This window comes from Camponotus vicinus, unplaced genomic scaffold (assembly GCF_025532165.1).
Source record: "Camponotus vicinus isolate PSW18456_S1 unplaced genomic scaffold, iyCamVici1.0 SCAF_11, whole genome shotgun sequence".
NCBI classification, from domain to species: Eukaryota; Metazoa; Arthropoda; class Insecta; order Hymenoptera; family Formicidae; genus Camponotus; species Camponotus vicinus.
The window spans coordinates 14,666,931-14,690,044 of record NW_028141947.1 but is presented as its reverse complement, the minus strand read 5'-3'; the positions used below and the strand labels follow the sequence as shown (position 1 = coordinate 14,690,044).

At 36.5% G+C, this 23,114-nt stretch overlaps 2 protein-coding genes and 1 long non-coding RNA gene across 8 annotated transcripts in view; 2 read left to right on the top strand and 1 right to left on the bottom strand.

Moving 5' to 3' along the window:
- Positions 1–19,041, top strand: part of LOC145962170 (uncharacterized) — a 146,542-nt gene extending 127,501 nt beyond the window's left edge. For all 6 annotated transcript variants that reach the window (XM_083083106.1, XM_083083103.1, XM_083083105.1 and 3 more), the window contains 12 exons: positions 4,140–4,276; positions 5,905–6,193; positions 6,741–6,997; positions 8,797–8,949; positions 9,569–9,763; positions 10,426–10,814; positions 10,982–11,218; positions 13,537–13,716; positions 15,449–15,596; positions 16,250–16,522; positions 16,871–17,205; positions 17,938–19,041. In XM_083083106.1, the coding sequence (XP_082939232.1) occupies positions 4,140–4,276; positions 5,905–6,193; positions 6,741–6,997; positions 8,797–8,949; positions 9,569–9,763; positions 10,426–10,814; positions 10,982–11,218; positions 13,537–13,716; positions 15,449–15,596; positions 16,250–16,522; positions 16,871–17,205; positions 17,938–18,277 (2,933 nt within the window). In that variant the 3' untranslated portion in view covers positions 18,278–19,041. The remainder of the gene's footprint in view (positions 1–4,139; positions 4,277–5,904; positions 6,194–6,740; positions 6,998–8,796; positions 8,950–9,568; positions 9,764–10,425; positions 10,815–10,981; positions 11,219–13,536; positions 13,717–15,448; positions 15,597–16,249; positions 16,523–16,870; positions 17,206–17,937) is intronic.
- Positions 1–23,114, bottom strand: part of LOC145962174 (uncharacterized) — a 41,481-nt gene that overhangs the window by 10,859 nt on the left and 7,508 nt on the right. The gene's annotated exons all lie outside the window — the stretch shown is intronic.
- Positions 19,077–22,669, top strand: LOC145962187 (uncharacterized). The gene is made up of 2 exons (XR_014435839.1): positions 19,077–21,506; positions 21,622–22,669. It is a non-coding gene; the product is annotated as an uncharacterized LOC145962187 (long non-coding RNA).

Here is a 23,114-nt window from a genome sequence, read left to right as displayed (position 1 = left end):
ACATGGAACAATCGGAAATTTACAGAAGTTGTAACTGGAAGGAGACGCATTCATTCCGAATCCAAATTTTCAGGCATTGTTAAGCGCGCTTGGGTCGACGCCAATTGTGCATGGCGTCGACCCTACTTGCCAACTTGAATTCGATTGCGCAGTACAAAGGACACGTTTAGCTTTAGAACTACCTTCGATTAACTGTTTGCGTGAACGTGAACAGCGCAAGTCAAAATGTGAAACAGTTAAATCATTGTTATCTCTAGAATCTCTTTAAGACAAATGCATTTAATTCACTCAATTGTTTCATAATTTTTTTCTTGTATAAATCGATTTATCATTAGCATATTTATTATTATTAATAAAATTGTATATATAAGTTAATAAAATATATTTATTATTAGCAAATTATTTTAACGTATTTATTATTAACAAAATTAATTTATAAAAATTAATATATAGTTAATTATATAATTGATAACAACATAATCTCCGTATAATTTTTTTTTTAAATGCAATGAGATATTTGTGATTGTTATAGTATATGCGTTCGAATCGACATTTGATATTTAACGCGATATAAAGTGGCAGTTTTCATTAAGAATGGAGTTATTAGTTGCAGTATTTCTAGAATGTCTGTCTTCGCTCGTACGACGCGAGATCCTCGGCGGAATGTAACGCGGCAGTGACAGAAACCAGTCATTCGTCAGACGTTTCCGGTGAAGAGGCTCCTTGATGCTGCAGTAGTAGAATGCAGCGCATGACCAGACATGTCTGACGAAACGAAATGGTTTATGTCGACCATTAGTCAGGCAGACACATAAATGTCGTAATCGTTCAAAACTTGATATAAGTCAAGTTTTAGAGTTTTGTCAACTAAACTTTGGAAAGTATAAATAAATGAGTTTTATAAAAATATATATATATATATATATATATATATATATATATATATATATTGAAATTTGTCAGATTAATAATATGTAAAAGAGTGAAAAGTATTTGACTGATTGAACAATAGTAACTAATAATTTTATTAATGTGCTTAATTTGTATCTTTGATTATTTTTATTTTTACTTAGATACTTAATGTATAAACATTTAAACATCATATACAAAAATAAAATTTTCGAAATGAGACATTTCATGTGCAAGGATCAATGTGTCTATGAGATAAGGACGAATTTTTATTAAATAATTTTTTGAAATTTAATTATATTACAATTTCTCACAACGTAGAACGATTATTATTACTTATCTTTCTATTACTTATCTATATTAAAACTAATTATTAAAGGAATTGTTTCGAGATAAATGCACGACTTTGAAGTAACCCAGTAGATCAGCACGAGTCAGAGTTCTGATTAGAAATGATGCCTGGAAATGGTACGTATTTTGTGTATGTGAGTGTGTGTGTGTATGTGAGAACCATTTCGGTTCTACGACGCCCTCGTCTATCCGGTGGACCCTTGATTTCCACCTCTATACATCCATTATGAGCCCTTGAAGCCTCACAATAGTCCAGTGTGTAATCAACTGAAGCTAGGGGTAATTCCGCCTAGGACACGCGCGAGGAAGCCAAAGCAACTCGATCGACGAATGCATTCCCGATTCGTCTAATCGATGAGAAACGTAAACGAATTGAGCGACTGGTTTAAAGCAGTAGTTTCCAAAGTGAACGGTAACATTCTTTACGAAATGTAATAAAATTATCTGAGGCAACAATAAAAATCAAAGAAAGGATGTCGGTATCACTAAAGCAAATGTTTGTAAATAATTTTTATTTAGTTTAATAATTTAATCATTAAACTTTACGTGAAAAAATTCACATAATAGATGTGAATTGGTTGTTACTATTTTCTATGAAGTTATGAAACTAAGGAAATGATAATCCAAAAAATAGGAATTTTAGAATGCTTTTCTTCGCAAGCTTTTCTTTCGTAATTTTATATATCTTTGTATAGTTTAGCGAAAATTAGATTTAGAGAGGGAGTTCTAAAATCTTTATATATATTTATATTTTTGTAGATACATCCTAAATTACTAGCCTTTAGTAAAAATATTTTTAAGAATATAATTGCTATTTAATTAAATTTAGTTTTAACATATTATTTTGATTTTTTTAAAAATATTTTTATTTCAAAAAGTGTTTTTATTTCGATGAATATAAAATTATTACGTATTGCTTCTGAATGATAAAAAATTTTTCGATACGTGCTATAAACATCTCGGTGAAAATTTAAATTGTATTTCGTTGAATTGTGAATGAATATTTGGACAGATTTGACAATTTTTTTCTATTCATTGGACAGAGTGACTCTTGAATAAGTAACTATTCAACCGAATGTTTTTCTACCGAAAATATCATGTGTTCCGTTGATTGTATGTGCCTTCTCATGGGCCTCTCGTAAAAGGTCATACTCGCAAGACTTTGATTGAGCGCCGTTTTTCCAGAGCCACCGCAAATGCCATTAAACATGAATGAGGAGGGGAAGCGTTACGCGCGGTTGTGCTTCTCCGTTCGTTCGTTTCTCATCCGAAACATCGAGCCAGAATGCCTGGCACGAAACAAACGACGCGGCTCATCGATAATTCATTACCATCTTCCATCAATTCCTTATTTTGGCATGCTCTACGATCCGCGAAAGTTCACCCCTCGTAATCTCTCTGATGGAATCGGCTTGCGGTTGACGAGGGAAAGAAGGAATACCATACTCATGGATTATGACGCGACTTTAATTTCTTATTTTCGATATTTTACATTATATATATATATAATTCTTACTTTTATTAATGAATTCGCGAAATATCTTGCGCGAATATGAGATATTACTCAAGAAATGCCTCGCATTAAAAAATAATATATATATATATATATATATATATATATATATATATTAAATTATTATAAAAAATAAGTATATATATATATATATATATATATATATATATATATACTTATTTTTTAACAAATGCGAGGCATTTCTTGAGTAATATCTCATATTCGCGCAAGATATTTCGCGAATTCATTAATAAAAGTAAGAAAGACTTAGTATAAACTAAACGTTGTATTTATGTATATTTTTCTTGTCGTCTCGAGAGAGTTTTATGTTAATAAAAATTACTTTTAACAGAAACGTTTGGATTATTACAAACAGGCGCTTTATTTGAACCTGTCGTCTCTAATCTCGCGATTACATTGAGAGCTCTGTAATCAAGTTAATTCCACTGGAAGTTCGCAAGAATACTAATTCCGTAGAAAGCTAAAATGGAATTCTCATAACAGCTAATGACTTATAACTAAAATTATGACATAAAAATCAAGATAAAAGAGAGATGTTCAAGATGATTAATATGAAAATAATTATATCTTATCCTAGTAAATCATCAATTTTAATTGAACATTAAATAAAAAATGAGGCATAATTATATCCTTGTAAGTATAAAATTTAGATTTTGTAGTATTTTTTACGTAGAAAAAATATGATGAAAATATTACAAAAAGGCATGCTCGTCGACTATCTCTTTTTCCCATAAATTTTTAGCCACAAATACGATTTTTCACGGCTCTGGAAAGTGCACTTCCGGGTTTGAAAAATGCTATTCGTAAAAGAAAATTTACGGGCGGCCATGACGACGTTGTTGGCCGCGGTAAGAAATCGGTTTCAAGAAGATAAGGGGAATCCACTATAGGACAACGTATCTCTCTGCTATTGAGCAAGAGAAAGAGCTATCGAAATGTCAAAGTTATAAGGATTGTAAAAATTATCAAACTAATTATATATGTGACATGCCGTATCTATATGATTATTTTTATGACTGTTTGTTATATTTATATGATAGTTATATAAATCGGAAAATATATAATAAACTAAACTTTGATGGAGTTTTATATTAAAAATAGATAATATCACGTACATATGCACGCACATACAATTATAATAGCGCATTAAATGTGTCGAGCAAATTTCCAATAATAGCGAGTCTTTGATATTTATTATAAACATTTTACAAACTCGACAAAAATAATCTCAGGAATAAATAGGAGAGAGAATAAAAATAAATATCGACACACATGTATGAACGGAAAGAATGTAAAATATTAAAATATTTTAACTCATGTATACATATTTTAATTCATGTTGCAGCTTGTAATAAAACATATTATGGTGACGTGGGGAAGACGTATGATTTGGAACTGCATCGACCGAAGGAAGATAAGGTGCCTTACATTTGCAAGCTCACCTTTAATGCGCCAGGTGATGATTTTGGTGATATTGTGCAGGTGAGTCTTCAGACCATTCAAAGGTTTTTAAGTATCATTAATATTAATATTAATATTACATCGATTACATTCGCATCATTATTTATCAACATTTTCTTCATGAACTATGAAAAAAGACGCGTCTCGGAAATTTGCAATAAATTACATTTCACTGAATCTGGCTTTAATTAAAGTACGCATTAACGAAGTAAAAAAGTTCAATGAAGAAACCAGGAGACGATAAAGAAGAAAGAAAACGGAACAGCGCTGGATTTATGTAGTAAATTAAATTCCGAATATTCAAGTTTTTAACGAATCGTAAATTAAGAGAAGCTCATAAGTCTTAACAAATAATTATTTTCTTTGCGTAAACAGGATTTGTAACAGGACTATTAATACCTCCAAAGTGAAACACGCTTCTTAAAGAAAATCTCTTAAAAAGAATAAAAATTACGCAATCGATGCGCAGACCAAAGGAACGTTCACCATATTCCAAAAAACATTTGCGCATTTATTTTCACGCGACAGCGAAAGGAATTATCTTTTTCTGTCCGGCTTTCTGCGGAGAAATTAAAAGCGGAATTTTTAATAAACGTCGCGAATTTTCCGACGATTGCGCAAAACTGACCGTGCACCGAGTTTCCGAGAGCGCGAAAACTTTCTCGAGAGCGCACACAAAAACTCTTCTGCCTCCAGCCGCCGAATTATTTACACAGTAATATTTGCCAGCTTTCTCATATCTGCCTAGCGCAGGTCACGAGAATCCCTTACACTATCCCGCACCAGTGGTCTAGGTAGATAGTTTATTGTCCTCGTTTCTCTCTCAAAGGAGCCGCGGCCTTGCCAAGAGTCGCATCGATGTGAAACAGAGTACGGTAGCCGCGCGAAATTATGTTTCACACGATATATTGAAGTCAATTTGCGAAGCTTGATCCACTTTCTCTGGAGTTTCTTTAAAAAAACTTGAGTAACGAAATGATATATAAATAAACTTGAAAGAGTTTCATTGTTTGCAAAATATTATTAACAAAGTATAGTAAAGCATATTCTGTTACGTATAAATATTTCTTGATGGGTATTTAATACGTCAATCGTATCACTCACGCATGACTACGGATGCAAACTGCTTTCTATCACCGCCAAAAAGCGGGATTGTCGATATTTTAATCGCATGACGCGAACGGACGTGCGCGACTGCTCTTTCGTATGAAAAATTGTGCAAACTATCCATTTCTGACGGCTCGATCAATGATCGATGAGGATGCCGATGGAAATTTATTTGATCGGCAATATAAAAAATAAACTTTTGCAGTAAAATCATTCATCCAATCACGACAATGTCAGTCGTTAAATAAAATTTAGAGAAACATATTTGAAAAATTAATCAAAAATATAAGAAGATATAAAGTAATCTAATAAACACAAGAATAAAAATGTTTAATATCCTTCTAGTCAGATTGTATCTTTTACTAGATTAAAATACGGAAAAAATATTTTTTTTTAATGAATTCGAATCTCTTCTATTTTATTAATACTTTTCGATTATTTAGAAATATTTATTTTCAAACTATTTTAATCTTTTAAACACTTATTCACAATATTTATTATTATTATTCGTCATTATTTACGCTGAGCTTTTCCGTTTGCAGCTGACCTTCGACAGTTTTACTTTAGGCAAATTCGTGTCGTTCACCGCGGAGGGATGTCCTGATGGATCCTTGCAGATCTCGGAGGCACAACGTCCCGACGTCGGTGGTCTTTGGTGCGGCACATCCTGGGGACCCGCGATCTATTACAGCGAAACACCCAGCGTCTCGATCATCCTCAAGCTGCTCAGGCTTAGCAAAGATCAGACAGGATTCAACTTCGACTTTAGGATGGCATACAAGATGATCAGAAAGTCCGACGCGGTGGTGCGTTACGGAAATCCCTTCGTCGGTAGGTGATCAGCTTCCGTTTCCAGATTTCGAGCACGTATCTCGAAGTTTGGCTTGCGACACGTTCGACATTTGTTCTATGTTCCATAGCTTTTATTTCGTGTACTCATTTCGGTCGAAATCAGTCCGGGACAAATTTAGACATTTTCTGTAAAAAGACTATTCGAAATCTAACGAATTTTTTTTTATTTTATTTTATGTATGAATTTTTTTAATAAAATATTTCGTGTTATAAATAATAAAAAATTGTACAATTTTATAATATTAAAACACTTATAAGAGATGTAAACTTTTCGAATTTGAAAATCTGTTATACTTGTGTTACCTTTAATATATATTTTAGTTCGCTCAAATAAATATAATTGTATCATTTAATTACTTAAATGTATTTCGAGCGAATATTTGACAAAAGAATTGTTCAGAGTTTGAAGTAGCCTCGTTTGCAAAATTGCATGGCGGGTATCATTACGACCATTGAAATTGTGCGGACAAAGAATTTCCCGATATTTTCATCGTCGATGATTAAAATTCCAATGTCACGTGGTCAGGAATAACGCAGGTCGTCGGGACACTGGCGTCGACCGAGCGCACGTCCGACGCGAACACGTCGATGGCGATGCCGGTGCAAATGTTCGGGCAACACGTGCCACCGCCTACAAAGCCGAGCTCCGAGCAGTTCTTAGGGGACCTAATATCCGGGACTTATTGCTCCCGTATATTCACCGACTGCGACCGGAAGAAGTGCAGATTGCAGTCGCCCAACTTTCCCGGTCTCTATCCCCGCAATCTCACCTGCTATTACGCGGTAAGGCTCGCTTAAATTGTACCATTATTGGCAAAAAGCGTGCGATGCGTTTTTATTCTACATCGTAAAAAATTGTAAAAGAAAAATCATCGCAAATATAACCGTGCATTAAGTAATGCTAGTGATAATAAATTTGTTGTTCACATTTTATAGAATATTTAATACACAATTTCAATTAAAATGATACGCGAAAAAGGATTCAAAAATATCCAATGCATCTTCAGCAAAAAATATACTTATAAGAGCTTCCATCTTCTGCCTTTTTTCCTTAGGCTGCTCATTAAGGGAACGTTTCTGGCGTATCAGGCGTATCGTTAGGATAATGTATCATCGCTTAAATTAATTTGCTCGTCACTGAGCAGATGCGCGGCAAAGATATACGATCGACATAGTCAGACAAGGATCCTCTCTCCGGAGTCTTGACGCGGCTCATATTTCTGTTTCAAGCAGACACACCTGCAACGGAAGTCGTAAAAATGGCTCGCTTCCCCTCGCATGCGGTTAACAAATTTTCGGATGGTTCTCTTCCGGTGGCCATTATTTCCCCTTAGCATCTCGCTAGTACTATGCGAGTCTCCTCGTCACGTAAATCAACGCGCGAGATGACTTTCTGGCCGGCACAATTTTTTGTTTGCAGTAGAAAATTCAAAATTGGTCGGCAGCCAAGCACGAATTTCTGTACGTGAAACGCATTAACAATATTTTCGCAAAGAATTGGCAAGATATTACTGATTTTGTTACGAGAAATTTAATTTAAAATAATTTAAAAAGAATAATGATTCGAAATTCTTAGTCTGTTTTTATTATTTTCTTGATCTTTAGTTAACTTTTTGTCTCCCTTCTTACTAGAGAATAAATTTTGTTTTTGCACGGATTATTTATGATGAAGTTCGGTAGCCAATGCTAGTTGTAATAATGTCAGCATTTATCATCGCGATACCGAGACTAATCAACTTCCTCGATATTCAGCCATTCCGATGGGTGAAATACGTGAAGGTTTCAGTAGAATTTACGGTCTCTGGTTTCAACAAACGGAGGCAGTCATTTATCCTCTTCGTGTACAACTATAGACAGGCAGACACTCATGGGACTTACGCTAGATAGACTTCGATTACGATTTCGAAGCTCGCAATCTCTGTCAGTATATTTCTACTAAAAGTTTATCTTATTTCAAAAACTCTGATACAACATTCCGATCTGTATCATGTACTTACGCTCAACATCGCTCTTCGATGTCTAAATAAAAGTCGATCGACACGTTTTTACTCCGTTAACTCAATCACAAAGAATAAATAGCAAATTTAAGATTTATTTTTATATGTCGCACTAAATAAATCTATCAAATGATTCTTTTTAAAACTTATTTTTTTACTCTATTTACTATTCTTGTAAGTTGTAACAAATATATTCACATCAAGCTTAGACTGATATCTAAGTAAAAATAGTAGAAAAAATAAATTTTAATATTTTCTTGCTGAAACTTGAACTTTATAGAAAAATCTATTAGGCCTATTCTTAATTTTTAAATATATGATTTAATAAACTTCAATAAATAATTTTGAAAGATAAAAGTTAATTTTTAATTAGCACAAGATATAAATAAAAAGAATTAAAACTGATACTATTCGATGAAATATATTGCTTTTGTAATATTTATATTTACATTTACATCTTTAATCGCTAAGAAAATATAATTTGCCGCATATAATGTATATCAGCATTAAGATAATGATTTTATGCGAGAAGAACATAGATAGTGTAGAGAGAAATAGATTTACTACGATTTATGTACGACGTAGGTGAGACAGCACGAAGTGCCAGCGGGCAAACATGCTTTAATACACGTAAAACAGCCCCGAGGCCAATTGGTAGCTGTAAGGGCGCGACCAGCTACTCAGGCCGAACCACCACCCCGGGAGCTACGTCTCTGGCAAGATTGCGACGTCGTTCAGGTAAAGCCACCGCGAAAATTGGATTAGCCGTTATAAATTCGAGACAAAGACGGAGAAAAGAGAGAACAACACGTGACCAGTCTGCCAAGCGCTGTCGCGCTATTTTTGCATAGTTATATATATTTCCTGTCAGTGGAAAAATCTTTAAACTCTGCATTTCTCTCTTTACTGTGGTCGGAAAAAGCCACGACTATGATATTTCTGTTGACAGTATATAGAGCCGATTACGAGCTAAATGCAGCCGTACAAATTCAATTACCCTTTCGCGATAATTTATCCCGATTCTATAGCTTTTTATGTAATTCTTTTTGCTTTTCTTTTCTCGAAAATCCGTTATAATATCTTTCAGAATTACATCTTTCAATATATCAAACTTTTCTAACTTTCATATTATTAATAATTATTATTCTTAATCAATTAACGCAAGAATTCCTTAAAATTTAAATATTTAGTACAATATAAGTAATAAATTTAAGATATTTATTTATGATATTAATTGAACGAATTAGATATTAATATGAGAAAATATATCGACGACGAATTTACCGTTAGGGACTTAATCGATTTATTCTCAAATTACGCTTATCTCTTCCACATAGATATAAATTTGCCTTTGCAGGACTATGTAACAGTATATGACGGATACACCACGAGGGAGCCTGTGATCCTAAAATTTTGCGGCGGCGGAGAACCCGTACCGGAGGCCATCAGCAGCGGCCCGGAGATCCTTGTGGAGTTTACTACCTCTCCTTATGGCACCTTCTTACATCCGACGCCGCCCCATTCCCTACATGGATTTCAATTAGAAGTGCAAGTACGTGAGAGAGCTCTCGCCGTAAACTGCATAATGACCACCTTAATTAATGTCTATTCTGTCCGTTCCTTCTTAATCACCCATAAAATTGAACACTTTAGATGTATAGATACAGGTAATATTCTACGAGAGAGAATACTTTGGCAAATAAATCTTATCTTACGTTTGAACTGTAATTCCTGGATACGAGCATGTCTATTTAATCGCTATTTAATCGATTGTCATTCATCCTATTAATGCAACGAACTGCGGTAGTCGAAGAAAATTACTATGCATATCGAAATAATCGTCATAATCATCATAAATATGATTATACATTTAACGAAACAATCTAACTCTTTAAAGAACTAAGATATAAATTGTATATTATCATCTCTCTTTCTCTGTCTTCACTATGGAAATTTGGGAATTCGCTTCACCTCGTTGATTGCGCATAAAATTTAACGAGCTCCCGCATTGTAGAAACAACGATATCACCAACGCTCGCATTATCCCGTAAAATTTCCTAACGACACACCGCGGCGAATTCATTCGCATCAGATAGGACCGCAAGCACGCGATCGCTCGGGCAATCCGCTCAACTTCCCGTTCGAAGGGGGCGAATCGGGGCGACGCGAAGCCCGGCCCCGCTGCACGCAACGTGAACGCGCGTCGGCTTCCAGGTCACGTTCGTGGACGCCGAATCACCGACCTACGCCAAGAATAAACGTTGCGAATTTTGGCTGAGGGGCACCGGCGGTGGCGTCCTGGCGTCGCCACGTCACTCTCTGCCGAGAAACAGCACGTGCTTGTACCATCTTCGCGGCGCTGGTCCCACCCCGCCGAGCCCGACGCCCCCGCGTCCGTTGCCCAAGTTCCCGGAGCAAAGACCTGGTACCGTCTGGAGGAGACCGGCGTCGAGACCGCCGCAGCCGCAGTTTCGCGTCTGGTTGTCCATCCTCAAGTTCCACGTAGGCACCAGTCTGTCCACCACGGACGAGGATTGCTCCACGACGCTGATGGTCTGGGATGGCGAGATGATGCCGCTATCGGAGTGCAACGATGTCGTCTGGTAATATATATTATTTTGCTTTCTTTTTCATTCTTAATTACCTTGTCAGTTTCGAATTATACCAACTTCTGCTTTAATTTTGCGTATTAATTTTTCAAGTCGCCGTAATTTTTTCAATTGCTAAACGGCATTTCTAGGAAAGAGAGTCAACGTAATGTCTGTTTCAGTGAAAAAGAACGTCAGCGTTATGCCGAGAGAATGGGCGACCCGATTCAACCCGTTCTTGCGCGTCCCGCGAGTAATACCACGTTGCTGGCGAGATACTGCAAGGATAAAGTACCAAAGACTTGCGATCACGCTATCTTGCAGAATACCAGTCGTCCGTGCTCTTTAGGAGAAAGCTTCGTTTCCTCTGGCAGCAGTTTAACTATCGAGATGCGCATGATTGAATCGACGGCGCTTAGGCAAGTGTCTTTTTATATTAGAAATTTTTATTTATTTTTTAAATTATATCTTACACCGCTATTTAACCGATATTGTACGCATGAAGATACTGAAATTATTAGAAGATACCTAACTTTTATAATAATATATATAAAGATAAATTTCGAAATTAAGTAAAAAGTTAAATTAAAGTTCGAGTTGAAGTATCGCTTATATCCTATGTTTTAATTGAATTCAGTAGAGTGCTTGTAACTTTTGATATTCGTTTAAAAAGTTATATAACTTCTGTTGTTCCTTAATTAATTGGATTCGAACCAGCAAACAACAATATCGCGATGGATTAATTAAGTTATAGAATTTATTAATATTTTATCCATCTATTCTAAAAGATTATATTAATTTCTTCTAATATCTATTCTAAAAGATTATATTACTTTTTTAATTCTTGATGTTTCTTCGATAGCAATCTGAGTGCTCTTCGAAAAATATTCATATAATGAAAAAGAGAAATAGAAATGGAAAAATGCATGCAACTGGCCGTACAAATCGGAAAGAATTCGAAAGTTCAAAAAATATCTATAAATTCTCACCCTTGAAAATTTTTATTTCGAAAGCAGATCGCGTAAAAAAGTATTAATAGGCCACTGAAATATTTCGAAAGAATGTAATGGCAGGTTGCATCGACGAAAATTAGTAAAACGATTTAAAAAATAATATATATATATATATATGTGTACTCGACTTACGTTTTTTGTAATTTCGCGTTTCATCCGATTTGCTTACAACACTGTATCGAACCACCGGAGCGTTAGAAGCGAAATATGAGGACGTTTTATAGGAATACGACGTGCAATATCTGTCGCAGCAGCACGTTTCATTCGTTCACCGTGCTCTACGCTCTCTCCACAATATAGATTATTCATGAGAGTGGAAGGATTCTTCCTTTTTTGCCGCGTTCTTTCCGTTGCGAAGGGAAGATAGCAGAATTTAGAGGAATGCCGAGACGCGCAGCGGCCTCCGCATCCCCTATTTGCTTAATTTTATATGTATCCTCTCCTCCCATCTTCCAAAAATGTTACGTTTATCCCTTGATTCGCCTTGCTCCGTGAATATAAAAATTATTTAAATCTGTCTGTGCATGTCATGCATGAAGAAACGCGAGTTTCGATTAAATATCTCATGCTGCATCGGATGCTCTCGCACTCGAGAAATATTATAATTTAAAGTAGTGAGAGAAAACAAGATTTATAGAGCCCAATCTTTCAATAAAGATTCATTGTCAATAATAAAAACTGAGCGCAATATTCGCGTATAAAATAAATTCTAAAATTGGCTCTTATCAAATGCTTCATTAAATCGCAATCACGTCTTTATCGCATTAATCAGCGAACATTTGCGTTCCCCTCTCTCTATCGTTATTTTCCATTTACTCGCGCACACGATAATTCTTCAAAGTGCACGCGACAAAGATCCGGATCGGGGATTTCTGTCAGTGAATAATTGAGAATCAGTCTTTCCGCGAGTCGTCGATGACACACTCCGATTCACATTTTACACGCATTACATTCGCTTATCACGCCATGTGCCGATCTACCGTGTCGTCGTCCTCTCTATTTTTTTTTTAATCTCTCGCATGTGTCCATCACGCGTGTAGACACGGCGTGCTCGACCGACGATGAGTGACGCGCAATGCGGATACATCGCACGGTCCAGTTAATCCTTTCCGCGCCAAGTAAAGCCTACACAGCGAGCTTTATAATAAGCTCAGGCCGGTTTAATAACATCCCGGTAACCGCGCACGGTGCAACGTCTCTCTTCAAGGCCCATCGCCTTCCACAATCCACCGGGGTTCGTCGATCTTCATCAGCGCACCGAACCCTACCGGACAACAGCACATATTAACCCTATACTTCCGTGCGCGCGGTTGTTATTACGTTAATACATACATCCCCGCAGTCGTAAACGCAAAGCGTATTAGCATCTCTCTGAACTTAAGACAAGATTTTTACGAGATGGAAACGTCGCGTTATATATTATTATTGCAAAGAGAATATCTTTTAAAATTTATATAATTTTATTTATATTTATTTATATAATTTCTTCTACATAAACTCTATTTTTTTTAATTGCTTCATGAATCAATTTCAAATTTATTTTTATTTATATAATTTCTTCTATATAAACTCTATTTTTCTTAATTGCTTCAATTTCGTAGATAGCAGGTAGCTTTGTATATCTCGTACACATACGCGATATAATTAATCTATTTTCTCTAGAATCTATTTTCTCATTTTTACTTTAACAAATTAATTAACTCGATGTAAAATAATTTTTCCAGACCCGTCAATTTTCGCGCTCTGTACGAATTTGTCGATCTTCATCAGGATGGCGATCCATACGGTAGCGGACCATGTTCCCGCATCTTTTATAGTCGCAACCGAGACCATTATCCGGATCATAAATTCCGGGGACCCCGCGATATATTCCTGTACGGCCGTGGAGGATCAAAGAATATAAGGTAAGAATACGATGCCATATTCATATTGTTACGATAGCGAAATGTATCTCCAAGTACCGGAGAAAATATTTCGCTTGGACTTGTCTACTGGAAATATGCGTTACCGTCCAACGTCGATTAACTTCGATGCTTACTGAACACATGGTTAGCGCGCGCCTTGAAATTTATGGCGAAATTTATAGTATAATCTCGCACCTTCGTCGATCGATACATTATCATTTATTCGTAATTATTCGTTCGCCGATAAAGTGTCACAATTGGCAATTTGACAATTTATCGTTTATGGTGGGGCCGTATCAATTCGGAATACCATTGCAAAGGCTAATATAACAATATAATGATGCGATAATGACGTCGTTAATCGTTATCATTCATTAATTCATGGCAGCCTGCTATTAATAATGGCCGTTGCCGCTTCGCTATAAAATATATATCGGTTTTTCCTATCTTTTTTCGCGATTGAATGATTCACGAATGATATATTGATGGCAAATCAAGATGAAATTAGAACATGTATTACTAAATTGCGATTAAAAATATATTATACATGTTGTCGTAATTAAAAACATCCATCAAAGCTTTATCACTTATTCTCGTTATCGATAAATCCACAGATAGCGTATGTTGGCGTATTATTAATATTACATTATTCAATTAATATTACATTAATCAATACTATTTCTATCGTATCTCTTCCATAAATATCAAACCTTGATATAAAGTATTCTTGATACAGAGCTTTTGTACTATGTTATAGTGAACACATCATCAGAAACAGAAGACTTAAATATATCGCTCTAGTCTCTGTTCCTGGTGATTCATTCCAGATATTTCCATAAAGAAAACTTATCATGATCTGTATCAATTTATTTCTCAGATCCCAGACATCTTTTCGCGAAATCTTTATAGCTATCATACGACTCACAGAGTATAGATATCTGCGATAAAGTACGAAAAGTGTGCTCTCCTACGGAACGAATATACACGTTTCGTCTTTGATACGGGCTTCGTACGGTCCTATCGCTCGCGTCGTTCTTTTATTACTGTCCGCAGGATCGAATCTTCCACAACTTCGATAAAATATCAGTTAGACTTTACGACAATCGTAAAATGAGCTTTGCGCCGTTAGACCAAGATCTTTCCGCCAGCAAAATTTAAAAATTTCTCCTTAACGTTCAGCAAAATGCATGGAGAAGAAAGAGAGCATTTTATTATAATATTCTATAGAAACGCGTAATTCCGTCTTTTCTCCCTCTTGTAGGAAATCATCTACATTTATTTTATAAAATACAACAATACAAGATTAACATAATTGGATATTATGACATAAATTGGAAATTTTTTTGCTCATTGAATTATTTTTTATATATACTGATCGGCCAGATGAGACGTAAAAATAATCTTATTCAATTTAGCAAAATTGCTATTTGCATTCGCCAAGGAGATTTATTTCCCAATCGGATAGTGAAAGGCAGAAATGTTCTCTGACGAAAATAATTTGACTGCGGTATCCAAAAAAGGGAGCAGAAACTCGGTAATGGTGGTCGCACGTTACCGTGATACACCCTTAGAATCACTTTGCGAGCCGCTTTCCGATTAACGAGCGTCCAACCTTCGATGCTCCTCGTAATCTTCCTGCAGTATCGATCACTGAACCGGCTCCTTTGCCTGGCCGGCGAGGCGTGTAGATTCGATTAAGTGCTGAAAGTGCAGGCCAGAACGGGTTTTGCAGCTGCGTGTACCGCTTCGAAGGAGAACACGACGAGATGGTGACGCTGAGGTTCAACAAGCTCCTCAATGGGAATCGCACCTGTCGCAGCGTTAACAGCACCGATTTCAATAGGCTGCTCTGCGTCGGCTCCGAGAACTTTTCCGTTAAGGTGCGTGATTGAAACTTGTGCTAATCACGATTAAGTTCCACGACAAACCCATTGCATTGTTCTTCCGCGAGTTTTGCAATCGATATATGTCATGAAATCGCTGACTCACTTGAATATTATATGTAATTAATATTTTAATTGAGCTTATGAAATTTAAGAACATTTTTCAAAAAAAAATTGTGTATAACATTAAACATTTTAAATCATTTTTACCATTTGTGAGTTGTTAGAAACTCGAGCGACGTAAATTACAGTTCGATGCAGTAAAAGTTACGTATTAGCGAGTAGTATTAATCTGGTAATTAGGGGTAATGATTTTACCTGCGATAGCAAGTATCAGCAATCTCGGAATCCGAAATACGGTAAACCGAAACGGGCTGACAAACTTCGAAGTTTCCACAGTAGTCAATACCGACATGAATCAGACCTCAACATGCGCCGAGTTGTATTATTAGTTAGATATCTCATATCCGCGTTATTAGAGATGGTGGAATACGGTTTTGATTTGACTCAATGATATGATTTATCAAGATTCATTTCGCATTCCAAGCATGGGTCTTTAGTTACGTGGCATATATTAATTGGAAAGTTATAAATCAGGATTCCGAGAATAAATACGATCGGAAGCATCTCTCTTTGGTGTTTATTTGCAGGTGCTCGATTTACCTTGGCCAAACGCGCCACCCATTCAACGCGATTGTCTTTGCTCGAATCGATCGCTACCCATCAATATCAAATCCACTTCTAATATCGCCGAGGTACATTTCACCGTTCTATCTATGGACGCTTTGGATGATTACAACAATCTCTTCTTCGAAGGCCATTGGGAATTTGTCAAGACGGTGCATGCAGATTGCATGCAGAAACGCAGAGTCAGAGGACCGTCTGGCGAAATTAAATACACATCATCATCCGAGGAAAATGAGGTAAACATGAGAAGCCTTTATATACAGACTCGCTAGAGAAACTGACTATAAGATAATTCTTATTCATCATATTCTGGTCTTGAGAGGAAAGGTTTAAGAGAAGAAATAAATTATATTTGCGAACGAGCTCACATCTCTCAATATGTGAAAAAGGTTTAAATAAGAGCAATGACAATACTTGATGTCTAGCAACGCTTGCAGAAAAAATATAAATATCTCGATATACTTTTTGATAAAAGAATTGAAATAAAAAATAATGAGAATAAAAAGTAATCTAGTGTAATCACTCTGCATATCTATTTTATCTCAAGCATGTATTAATCTTTTTTTTTTCTTTGCCATTCCTAGAAAAATTGTGAGAATCAGCCGTGGTTGATCGATCCCGGTCCGGGTCAATATTTGTACGTGAAAATGCACGGCATAATTATGTCGAACAGCACGAAATGCGCGACCAAGAATCGCATCATCGTGCACACGGGCGGCGCGATCCACGTGTCAGTTTGCCCAAAGCCACCTGCTGATTCGAGGCATCACGTGGTGGAAATTTTCAGCGACGGTTGGGCTGTTAGCAGTAACGCGATGATTCTTGCACCGGGACAGGATCCGATCAGGACCATCGCCGTAGAATTTATCGTAAAAGAACCAGCTTCTTACACGATCACGTGGCTCGAGCTCACCAGAAGGTAACATATTTTCACGAGTAAAAAAGAGGAGTAAATGTGAACTACAAGTATTACTGGAAGTATTTCCGATAAAGTGAGCATAACGAAGGCTTGTTGTTAGAGTTTTCACGAACGCAATCTTCTCCTTAAGATCTCTTCATTAAACTTCGCCGTAACTTATCTATAACTTCCGCAATCTCTTTCGTGAAGAATAATTTATGAAGTAGAAATGAAAATTGCCCTAATAAATACACGCGTTCTATCATATATTTGCACAAATTGTATAAAATCTCTAAAGCAGAAATTATATATAAAATATAGAATTTAAAAAATATATCTCTCAATGTTTTATCCCCATTATAATGATAATTGATAATTTAATTTTTCTGGAGAAAAAAATGTACTGTATAAATGTAAAACTCCATAAAATTTTATGAAATTTTTTATAGATATTTAAAAATATTAATAATACAATAATACGAGAGAGAATCTCCCTTTATAAAAATTAAATTAAATCATCTTGTGCTTTTTGATTTATTATACCTCAAACATAATATTAAAGCAAGGAAATAGCAGTTACTCCAGAATATCTTTCTTCCTCTTTTTCTCCTTAAAAAACACTTAATATCCGCTCAACGTCACCTGCCCTCGATTTAGCGGGTGAAAGTCGAAAGAGAAAAAGAGAAAGAGAAAGAGAGAGACGTCGTCACGCAGCGAAACAATATAATTCTATCGATTCTCTCTGACCCGCAGGCCGTCAGTGACGTCAACGGCGGGTCTGCAAATGTCGCGGGACTGCGAGCAACGTTGTCCAGAACTGGACGCCTGCATAAACGCCTCGCTTTGGTGCGACGGGGTGTCCCATTGTCCTTCCGGTTACGACGAGGCCCTGACACATTGCTCTATGCTCCTGCGACTGCCACCTCTACAGCTGGCCCTGGGCGCGCTCGTCTTGATCACCGTCCTCGCTGTCGCTTGCTTCATCATCTGGCGGATCTGTCGGCGGCGCGGTCGCCGCTCGATATCCCAGCACCGTTTGAAGAGCATCTCGTCCGAGACGGCGATAATCGACGGGAAGGAAGTGATATGCTGACACAGCGACAGTTCTGTGCGTTACGTCGAGGTTGATCGGGTCACTACCGTGTGACGATCGCCGTCGTCCATGTCATCGTCGATCCAGGTTCCGGCGGTCCTCCATAGACCAGCGGCCAGACTCTGCTCGGTCCTACTCTCCTGAAGAAGACGAGCCAGCTGTCGTCGTCGTCGTCGCCGGTGGAGGATCCGTGGAACTACCTCCGCGTAACGCGCAGAACTGTCGCGTGCAAGAGATGCAGCACGTTAGATGGAAGAATCAGAGTTTGCACCTATGATCGAAAAATACGTTCGACGCTCGATGACTCGGGCGAGTGGAAGAGCGCCTTCTTTTTTTTACCGAACAAGCGGATTTCGTTCCCGATCGGATGTTCTAATCGAGAGAGGTGGGTCTCGCTTTAGATTCAAGGAGTAACGACAGCCGAGAGAGATAAAAGCTTGGAAGAGTCAGACAATATCTGATTAATAAGGAGTGTCGAGGATTATAGTGTAGAACAGTGATTGAAACGTTCTTAGGATTATAAGCCCATGATGTCTACATCGGAAGTGGAATGAAAGCAGGGGTGCGACAGAAAACGTGTAACGGCGGATTAATCAAGCGTGTTTGTTGTAACTTTTTATTCATCAACATTGCAGCAGCCGTCTGGCTCTATTTAATAATTTCTAATAATATACTGCCAATTCACAATTTTCTCATTTTAAGAGACTGAATCATTTTATATATATACATATATATATAACTTTTTAAATAAAGATTTAAATATATCTGAAATATATTTATCTGATGGGGGGGGGGGGGGGCCAATTTGCAGCGAACGCGTAAAATTTAAATGCGCGACGCAACAAACGCTTAACAAGTTCTCGGCCGAAAGCTACAGCAGACATCGAAACAATCACTGCCGCGATAGCCGGCGGATTCCGGAAGTTGTCGAATTTTGATACCTTTCGTTATCTTGGCGCGTTTGAAACCTTATTGCTTTTCGAAGAACCGTTACACGTTCCATCCACGCGAAAGTTTTCACAATTCCAATTATCAAACTGCCAGAAAGTCATCCCGAAATGAGGATAAAAAAAGGAGAGTGAACAGTAAGTCGCAGAATTAAAGTGCGAATTACTTCAACGAGGACAATAAATAATAAAATCCTAGTAGTATGTCACTATTATGGTAGAATGGCTTAGTGACGATCGAACGACGCTGCGCCTTGATTAGAATTTCAACGGTTAGCGCAGCAGGAAGTAAATATATATAGTATATACATGATTATATATATTTTGGCGTAATGCCCGGGAATTAATGCAGTAAATGACGGGCTTATTAGATCGATAATGCGTTGTTAGCGGATTAGCAATTTATTATGAGACAGTTTCCTCAATATTGGTTGACCTTAACCGTAACTTTAACGATTTGATTATCGCAAAGTTCAATATAGCAACGTAGTTATAAATTAAAATTAAGTCATTTTAATAGATATTAATGTGTGAAACCGTTCTCCATATCATTTTGTCTCATTTACTAACATTAACTGCCAAAAAAATAATTTAAAGCCATATTTTATCCAATTAACAGATACAATACAAAGTATTTATATATATTTGATATCACGTACGATATCTGGAGCATTATTGTGTGAAATAATGTTCGAGGGATCGTAGGGCAGAGCGAATTTTCGTGGCTATCGATGACGATTAATTCACCAAGGCGTCACGTCGATCCGATTGACACATCTTGATTAAGAAACACCTCGTTCATTCACAGAAATCCGAGGCATCGAGCGTCGCGCGCAACGTACTAGTATTAACTACGTTAGTTCTTCTTGGTAATAGAATAGACGAGTGATTCTACAAAGCCGAGCGAGAGCTTTCCGTCTCGTCTCGCGCCCCTTTGTTCTTTTTAAACGCGCGTGACATGACTCACACGAGATTGTCTGTAAAAATAATAGATAATTCGGGATGTCGCGCGCACCAAATCGCGTCGCATCGTTATCGTTACTAGATAAATTAAGACGTCGATCGAGGAAGATACTTAATGCAACGTGACGTATATTGCGGCCGTGGTGACGCAAGAAGCTTCGAAGTCTCGCTATCATTTACTGCCAAAAGTAATCGATTACACGTCGCCGACAGCGAGCAAGAATTTTGATACAGCACAGTTACATGCGTTTCATAGAGTTTTATTACAAGCCGTTTCGTTTTGTCAACGATTATCATTTCGTGAGCGAGCGATACGTTAAAATTTGCGAAGATCTCCTCTACGTATCATGGCCGCAGACCTCTTTCGGACGTCTTGCGCTTAAGCCGCGCCTCGATGTCAGCAAATGCAATTGCAATCTGAGATGTAAACAATCGAGAAGACTTGCGCGATTATAAGACGAAAAATTTCACTGACTCTATTGGCTGAGAAATATAGGTATAAATAGGAATATAGTTGCACGGCGAGCTTAGCATCGAGGTGTAGCCTCAGCGAGAACAAAATTTCAGCTAGAGATACTGACCAAGTTTAAAGCGATAGCCGACTTTAGGCGACTTAATTATTCACTTTAGCGATCTCGCTGCTGAAGGAGCGAATAATATGTAGATTAATCAGTAGCCTGAAATTATGTGATAATATATAATGCTGTTTTCCTCGGAGCTGTGCTCCGACATTATTGTTAATGCCGAGCGAACGTGAGAACATTCTCGCGAATCGATATTCGTGAGAGGCCACGTTTCCTTCCTCTCGCTATGCTTTCAATATTCGTAACATGACATGTTACGTTGAAATTGAGAAGTTAGAAGAAGTTTAGCGAGACGGAATAAAATGGAGTGGCTGAATTCATCTTGAGTACGCATACGAAAGCACACCGACGTCACCGTCGCGGCTTGTATACCTTGTTCATACTTGTACATAATCGATTATTTATCTATTTGTATCGAATAACGATGCCGCATGTGTACTTCCGCTCGCATATTTCAAACGAGCACACATTTTTTTCTCGTTTCAATTCTTTTAAACTCGCACGCACGCACATATATTTCCAGTTTTCCTTACTCGATTCTATGGTAACCGTTTTATCGCCCAAGCGTTCAATTTTAATCAGCAAATTCAGAGGCGACGTAATGAACGAACTTCATCCGTATATATTTTCACTTTCCTATTAATTAGTGGAAGTAACGAGTCCCATTACACGATTACGACTGTCGAGGAAATTGTATGCATAATAATCATAAGAAAAAAAAAACAACTGTTTAAAGTACGATCGATAGCGAGGTCGCATTTTTATCGAATCTATCATTTGTATTTTATAACTAGTCCGTTACGTCAAAACGTCAAGCGATAAAATTTTGACATTTAACTTTGACTTGTAGGACTTTTAGTACGATGCGTTATGTGTATGTTATCTGTATCCTGTATCGATAAAAATTGCACAAGTGTCGCACAAACTCCGAAAAGGTCACTATTTCTCACTAATATATAAGACACGGTTGATATACGAAACTAGTTTGAAAGAAATAAATTTTTAAAAGGAAAAAATTCTTATCAAAAAGAGATCTTTAAATAATACAATAATACAAGAATTATATAAAATTATATAAAATATTTCTGACATTGTCGCACGCAACATCACGATGGCTTTTTTCAATGCACATCGATTACTGCGAGCGGAAGTTCGCATCTTGTCGTTTTACTACTCAATAAGCGTAGATCTTCAGAAAAATCACGATAAAATCGCGTATATTCTCTTGAAAAACAAGATTAACTCAGAACGAAGTAAAAAAAACGACGGAAGCTTAAGAAGAATCAACGAAAAGAAATAGTGTGCTTTGATATCGCACGCTGTCAGCTAACCGGAAATACCGCCAAATACTCTCTCGTTATTTGCGTATACGAACAATAATTGACACGCATATAACCGAAGAATGCAAGACAAGATTCTAGGCATGATGTATAATAATATTATCAAGTTCTTTACAAAGAACATTGGATGGAAAAAAATCACTATGATTGAGTCTATGAAGCAAATTTCAATTTCGTTCTTATTTTACTATCTTTAAAAACACACATGTGATATATATGAGTTCCGTATTGGTCGACATTCTGCGGGAAGATAAGATTTATCGTGTTATATTGTAAGTGATAGCGTTACGAATTCGTCAGACGATGAGAAGCAACGCATATAAAACATGTCACGCAAATATACATTTGGTTAATTACGATCTTGTTTTCAATCAGGAAGAAGCAATACAAGTTTTCTATCAAAAAGGAGGTCACGATTTTATAATATTTTTTATCTCTATACCCGCAAATTTTTTATACCTTGATCCTTTTTCTCCCTTTTGTACAATTATATAGGTGACTCACCAAGTAATCAAAAATACTCAAATGCTATCTATTATAATATAAAATGTCATACTATTGCAAAAAAGCCTTTTTTAAAACAAGCAAAATAAATGCATTGTAAAATGCAACTGGATTTACGGAAAAGTTAATATTTTCTAACGATTGAAAGAGATTTTTGCTCGTGTCACGATAATCAAGATAAATTGTGCTAATCATATTTAAAAGTTTTTGTTCTTATCTGGGACCAAAGATATAGAGTTCATTTAATATCCGGCTTGCCAATGACGTTATCTCTTTTTACATAATATATAATACATCTTAAATATAAATATTGAAATTCTAATTCATCTGACTGATTCGTAAACCGAGAATTAAAGACTGATTATTTACAACATTTATATATAGTTTGTTTTCATTAAAACAATTTCCACTGCCAAGGGTTTTTCACAAGGATCGATAACTTTGTCAATCAATTATTTGTAACTATTGATGGATTGAAATAAAATAAAAAATAAAATAT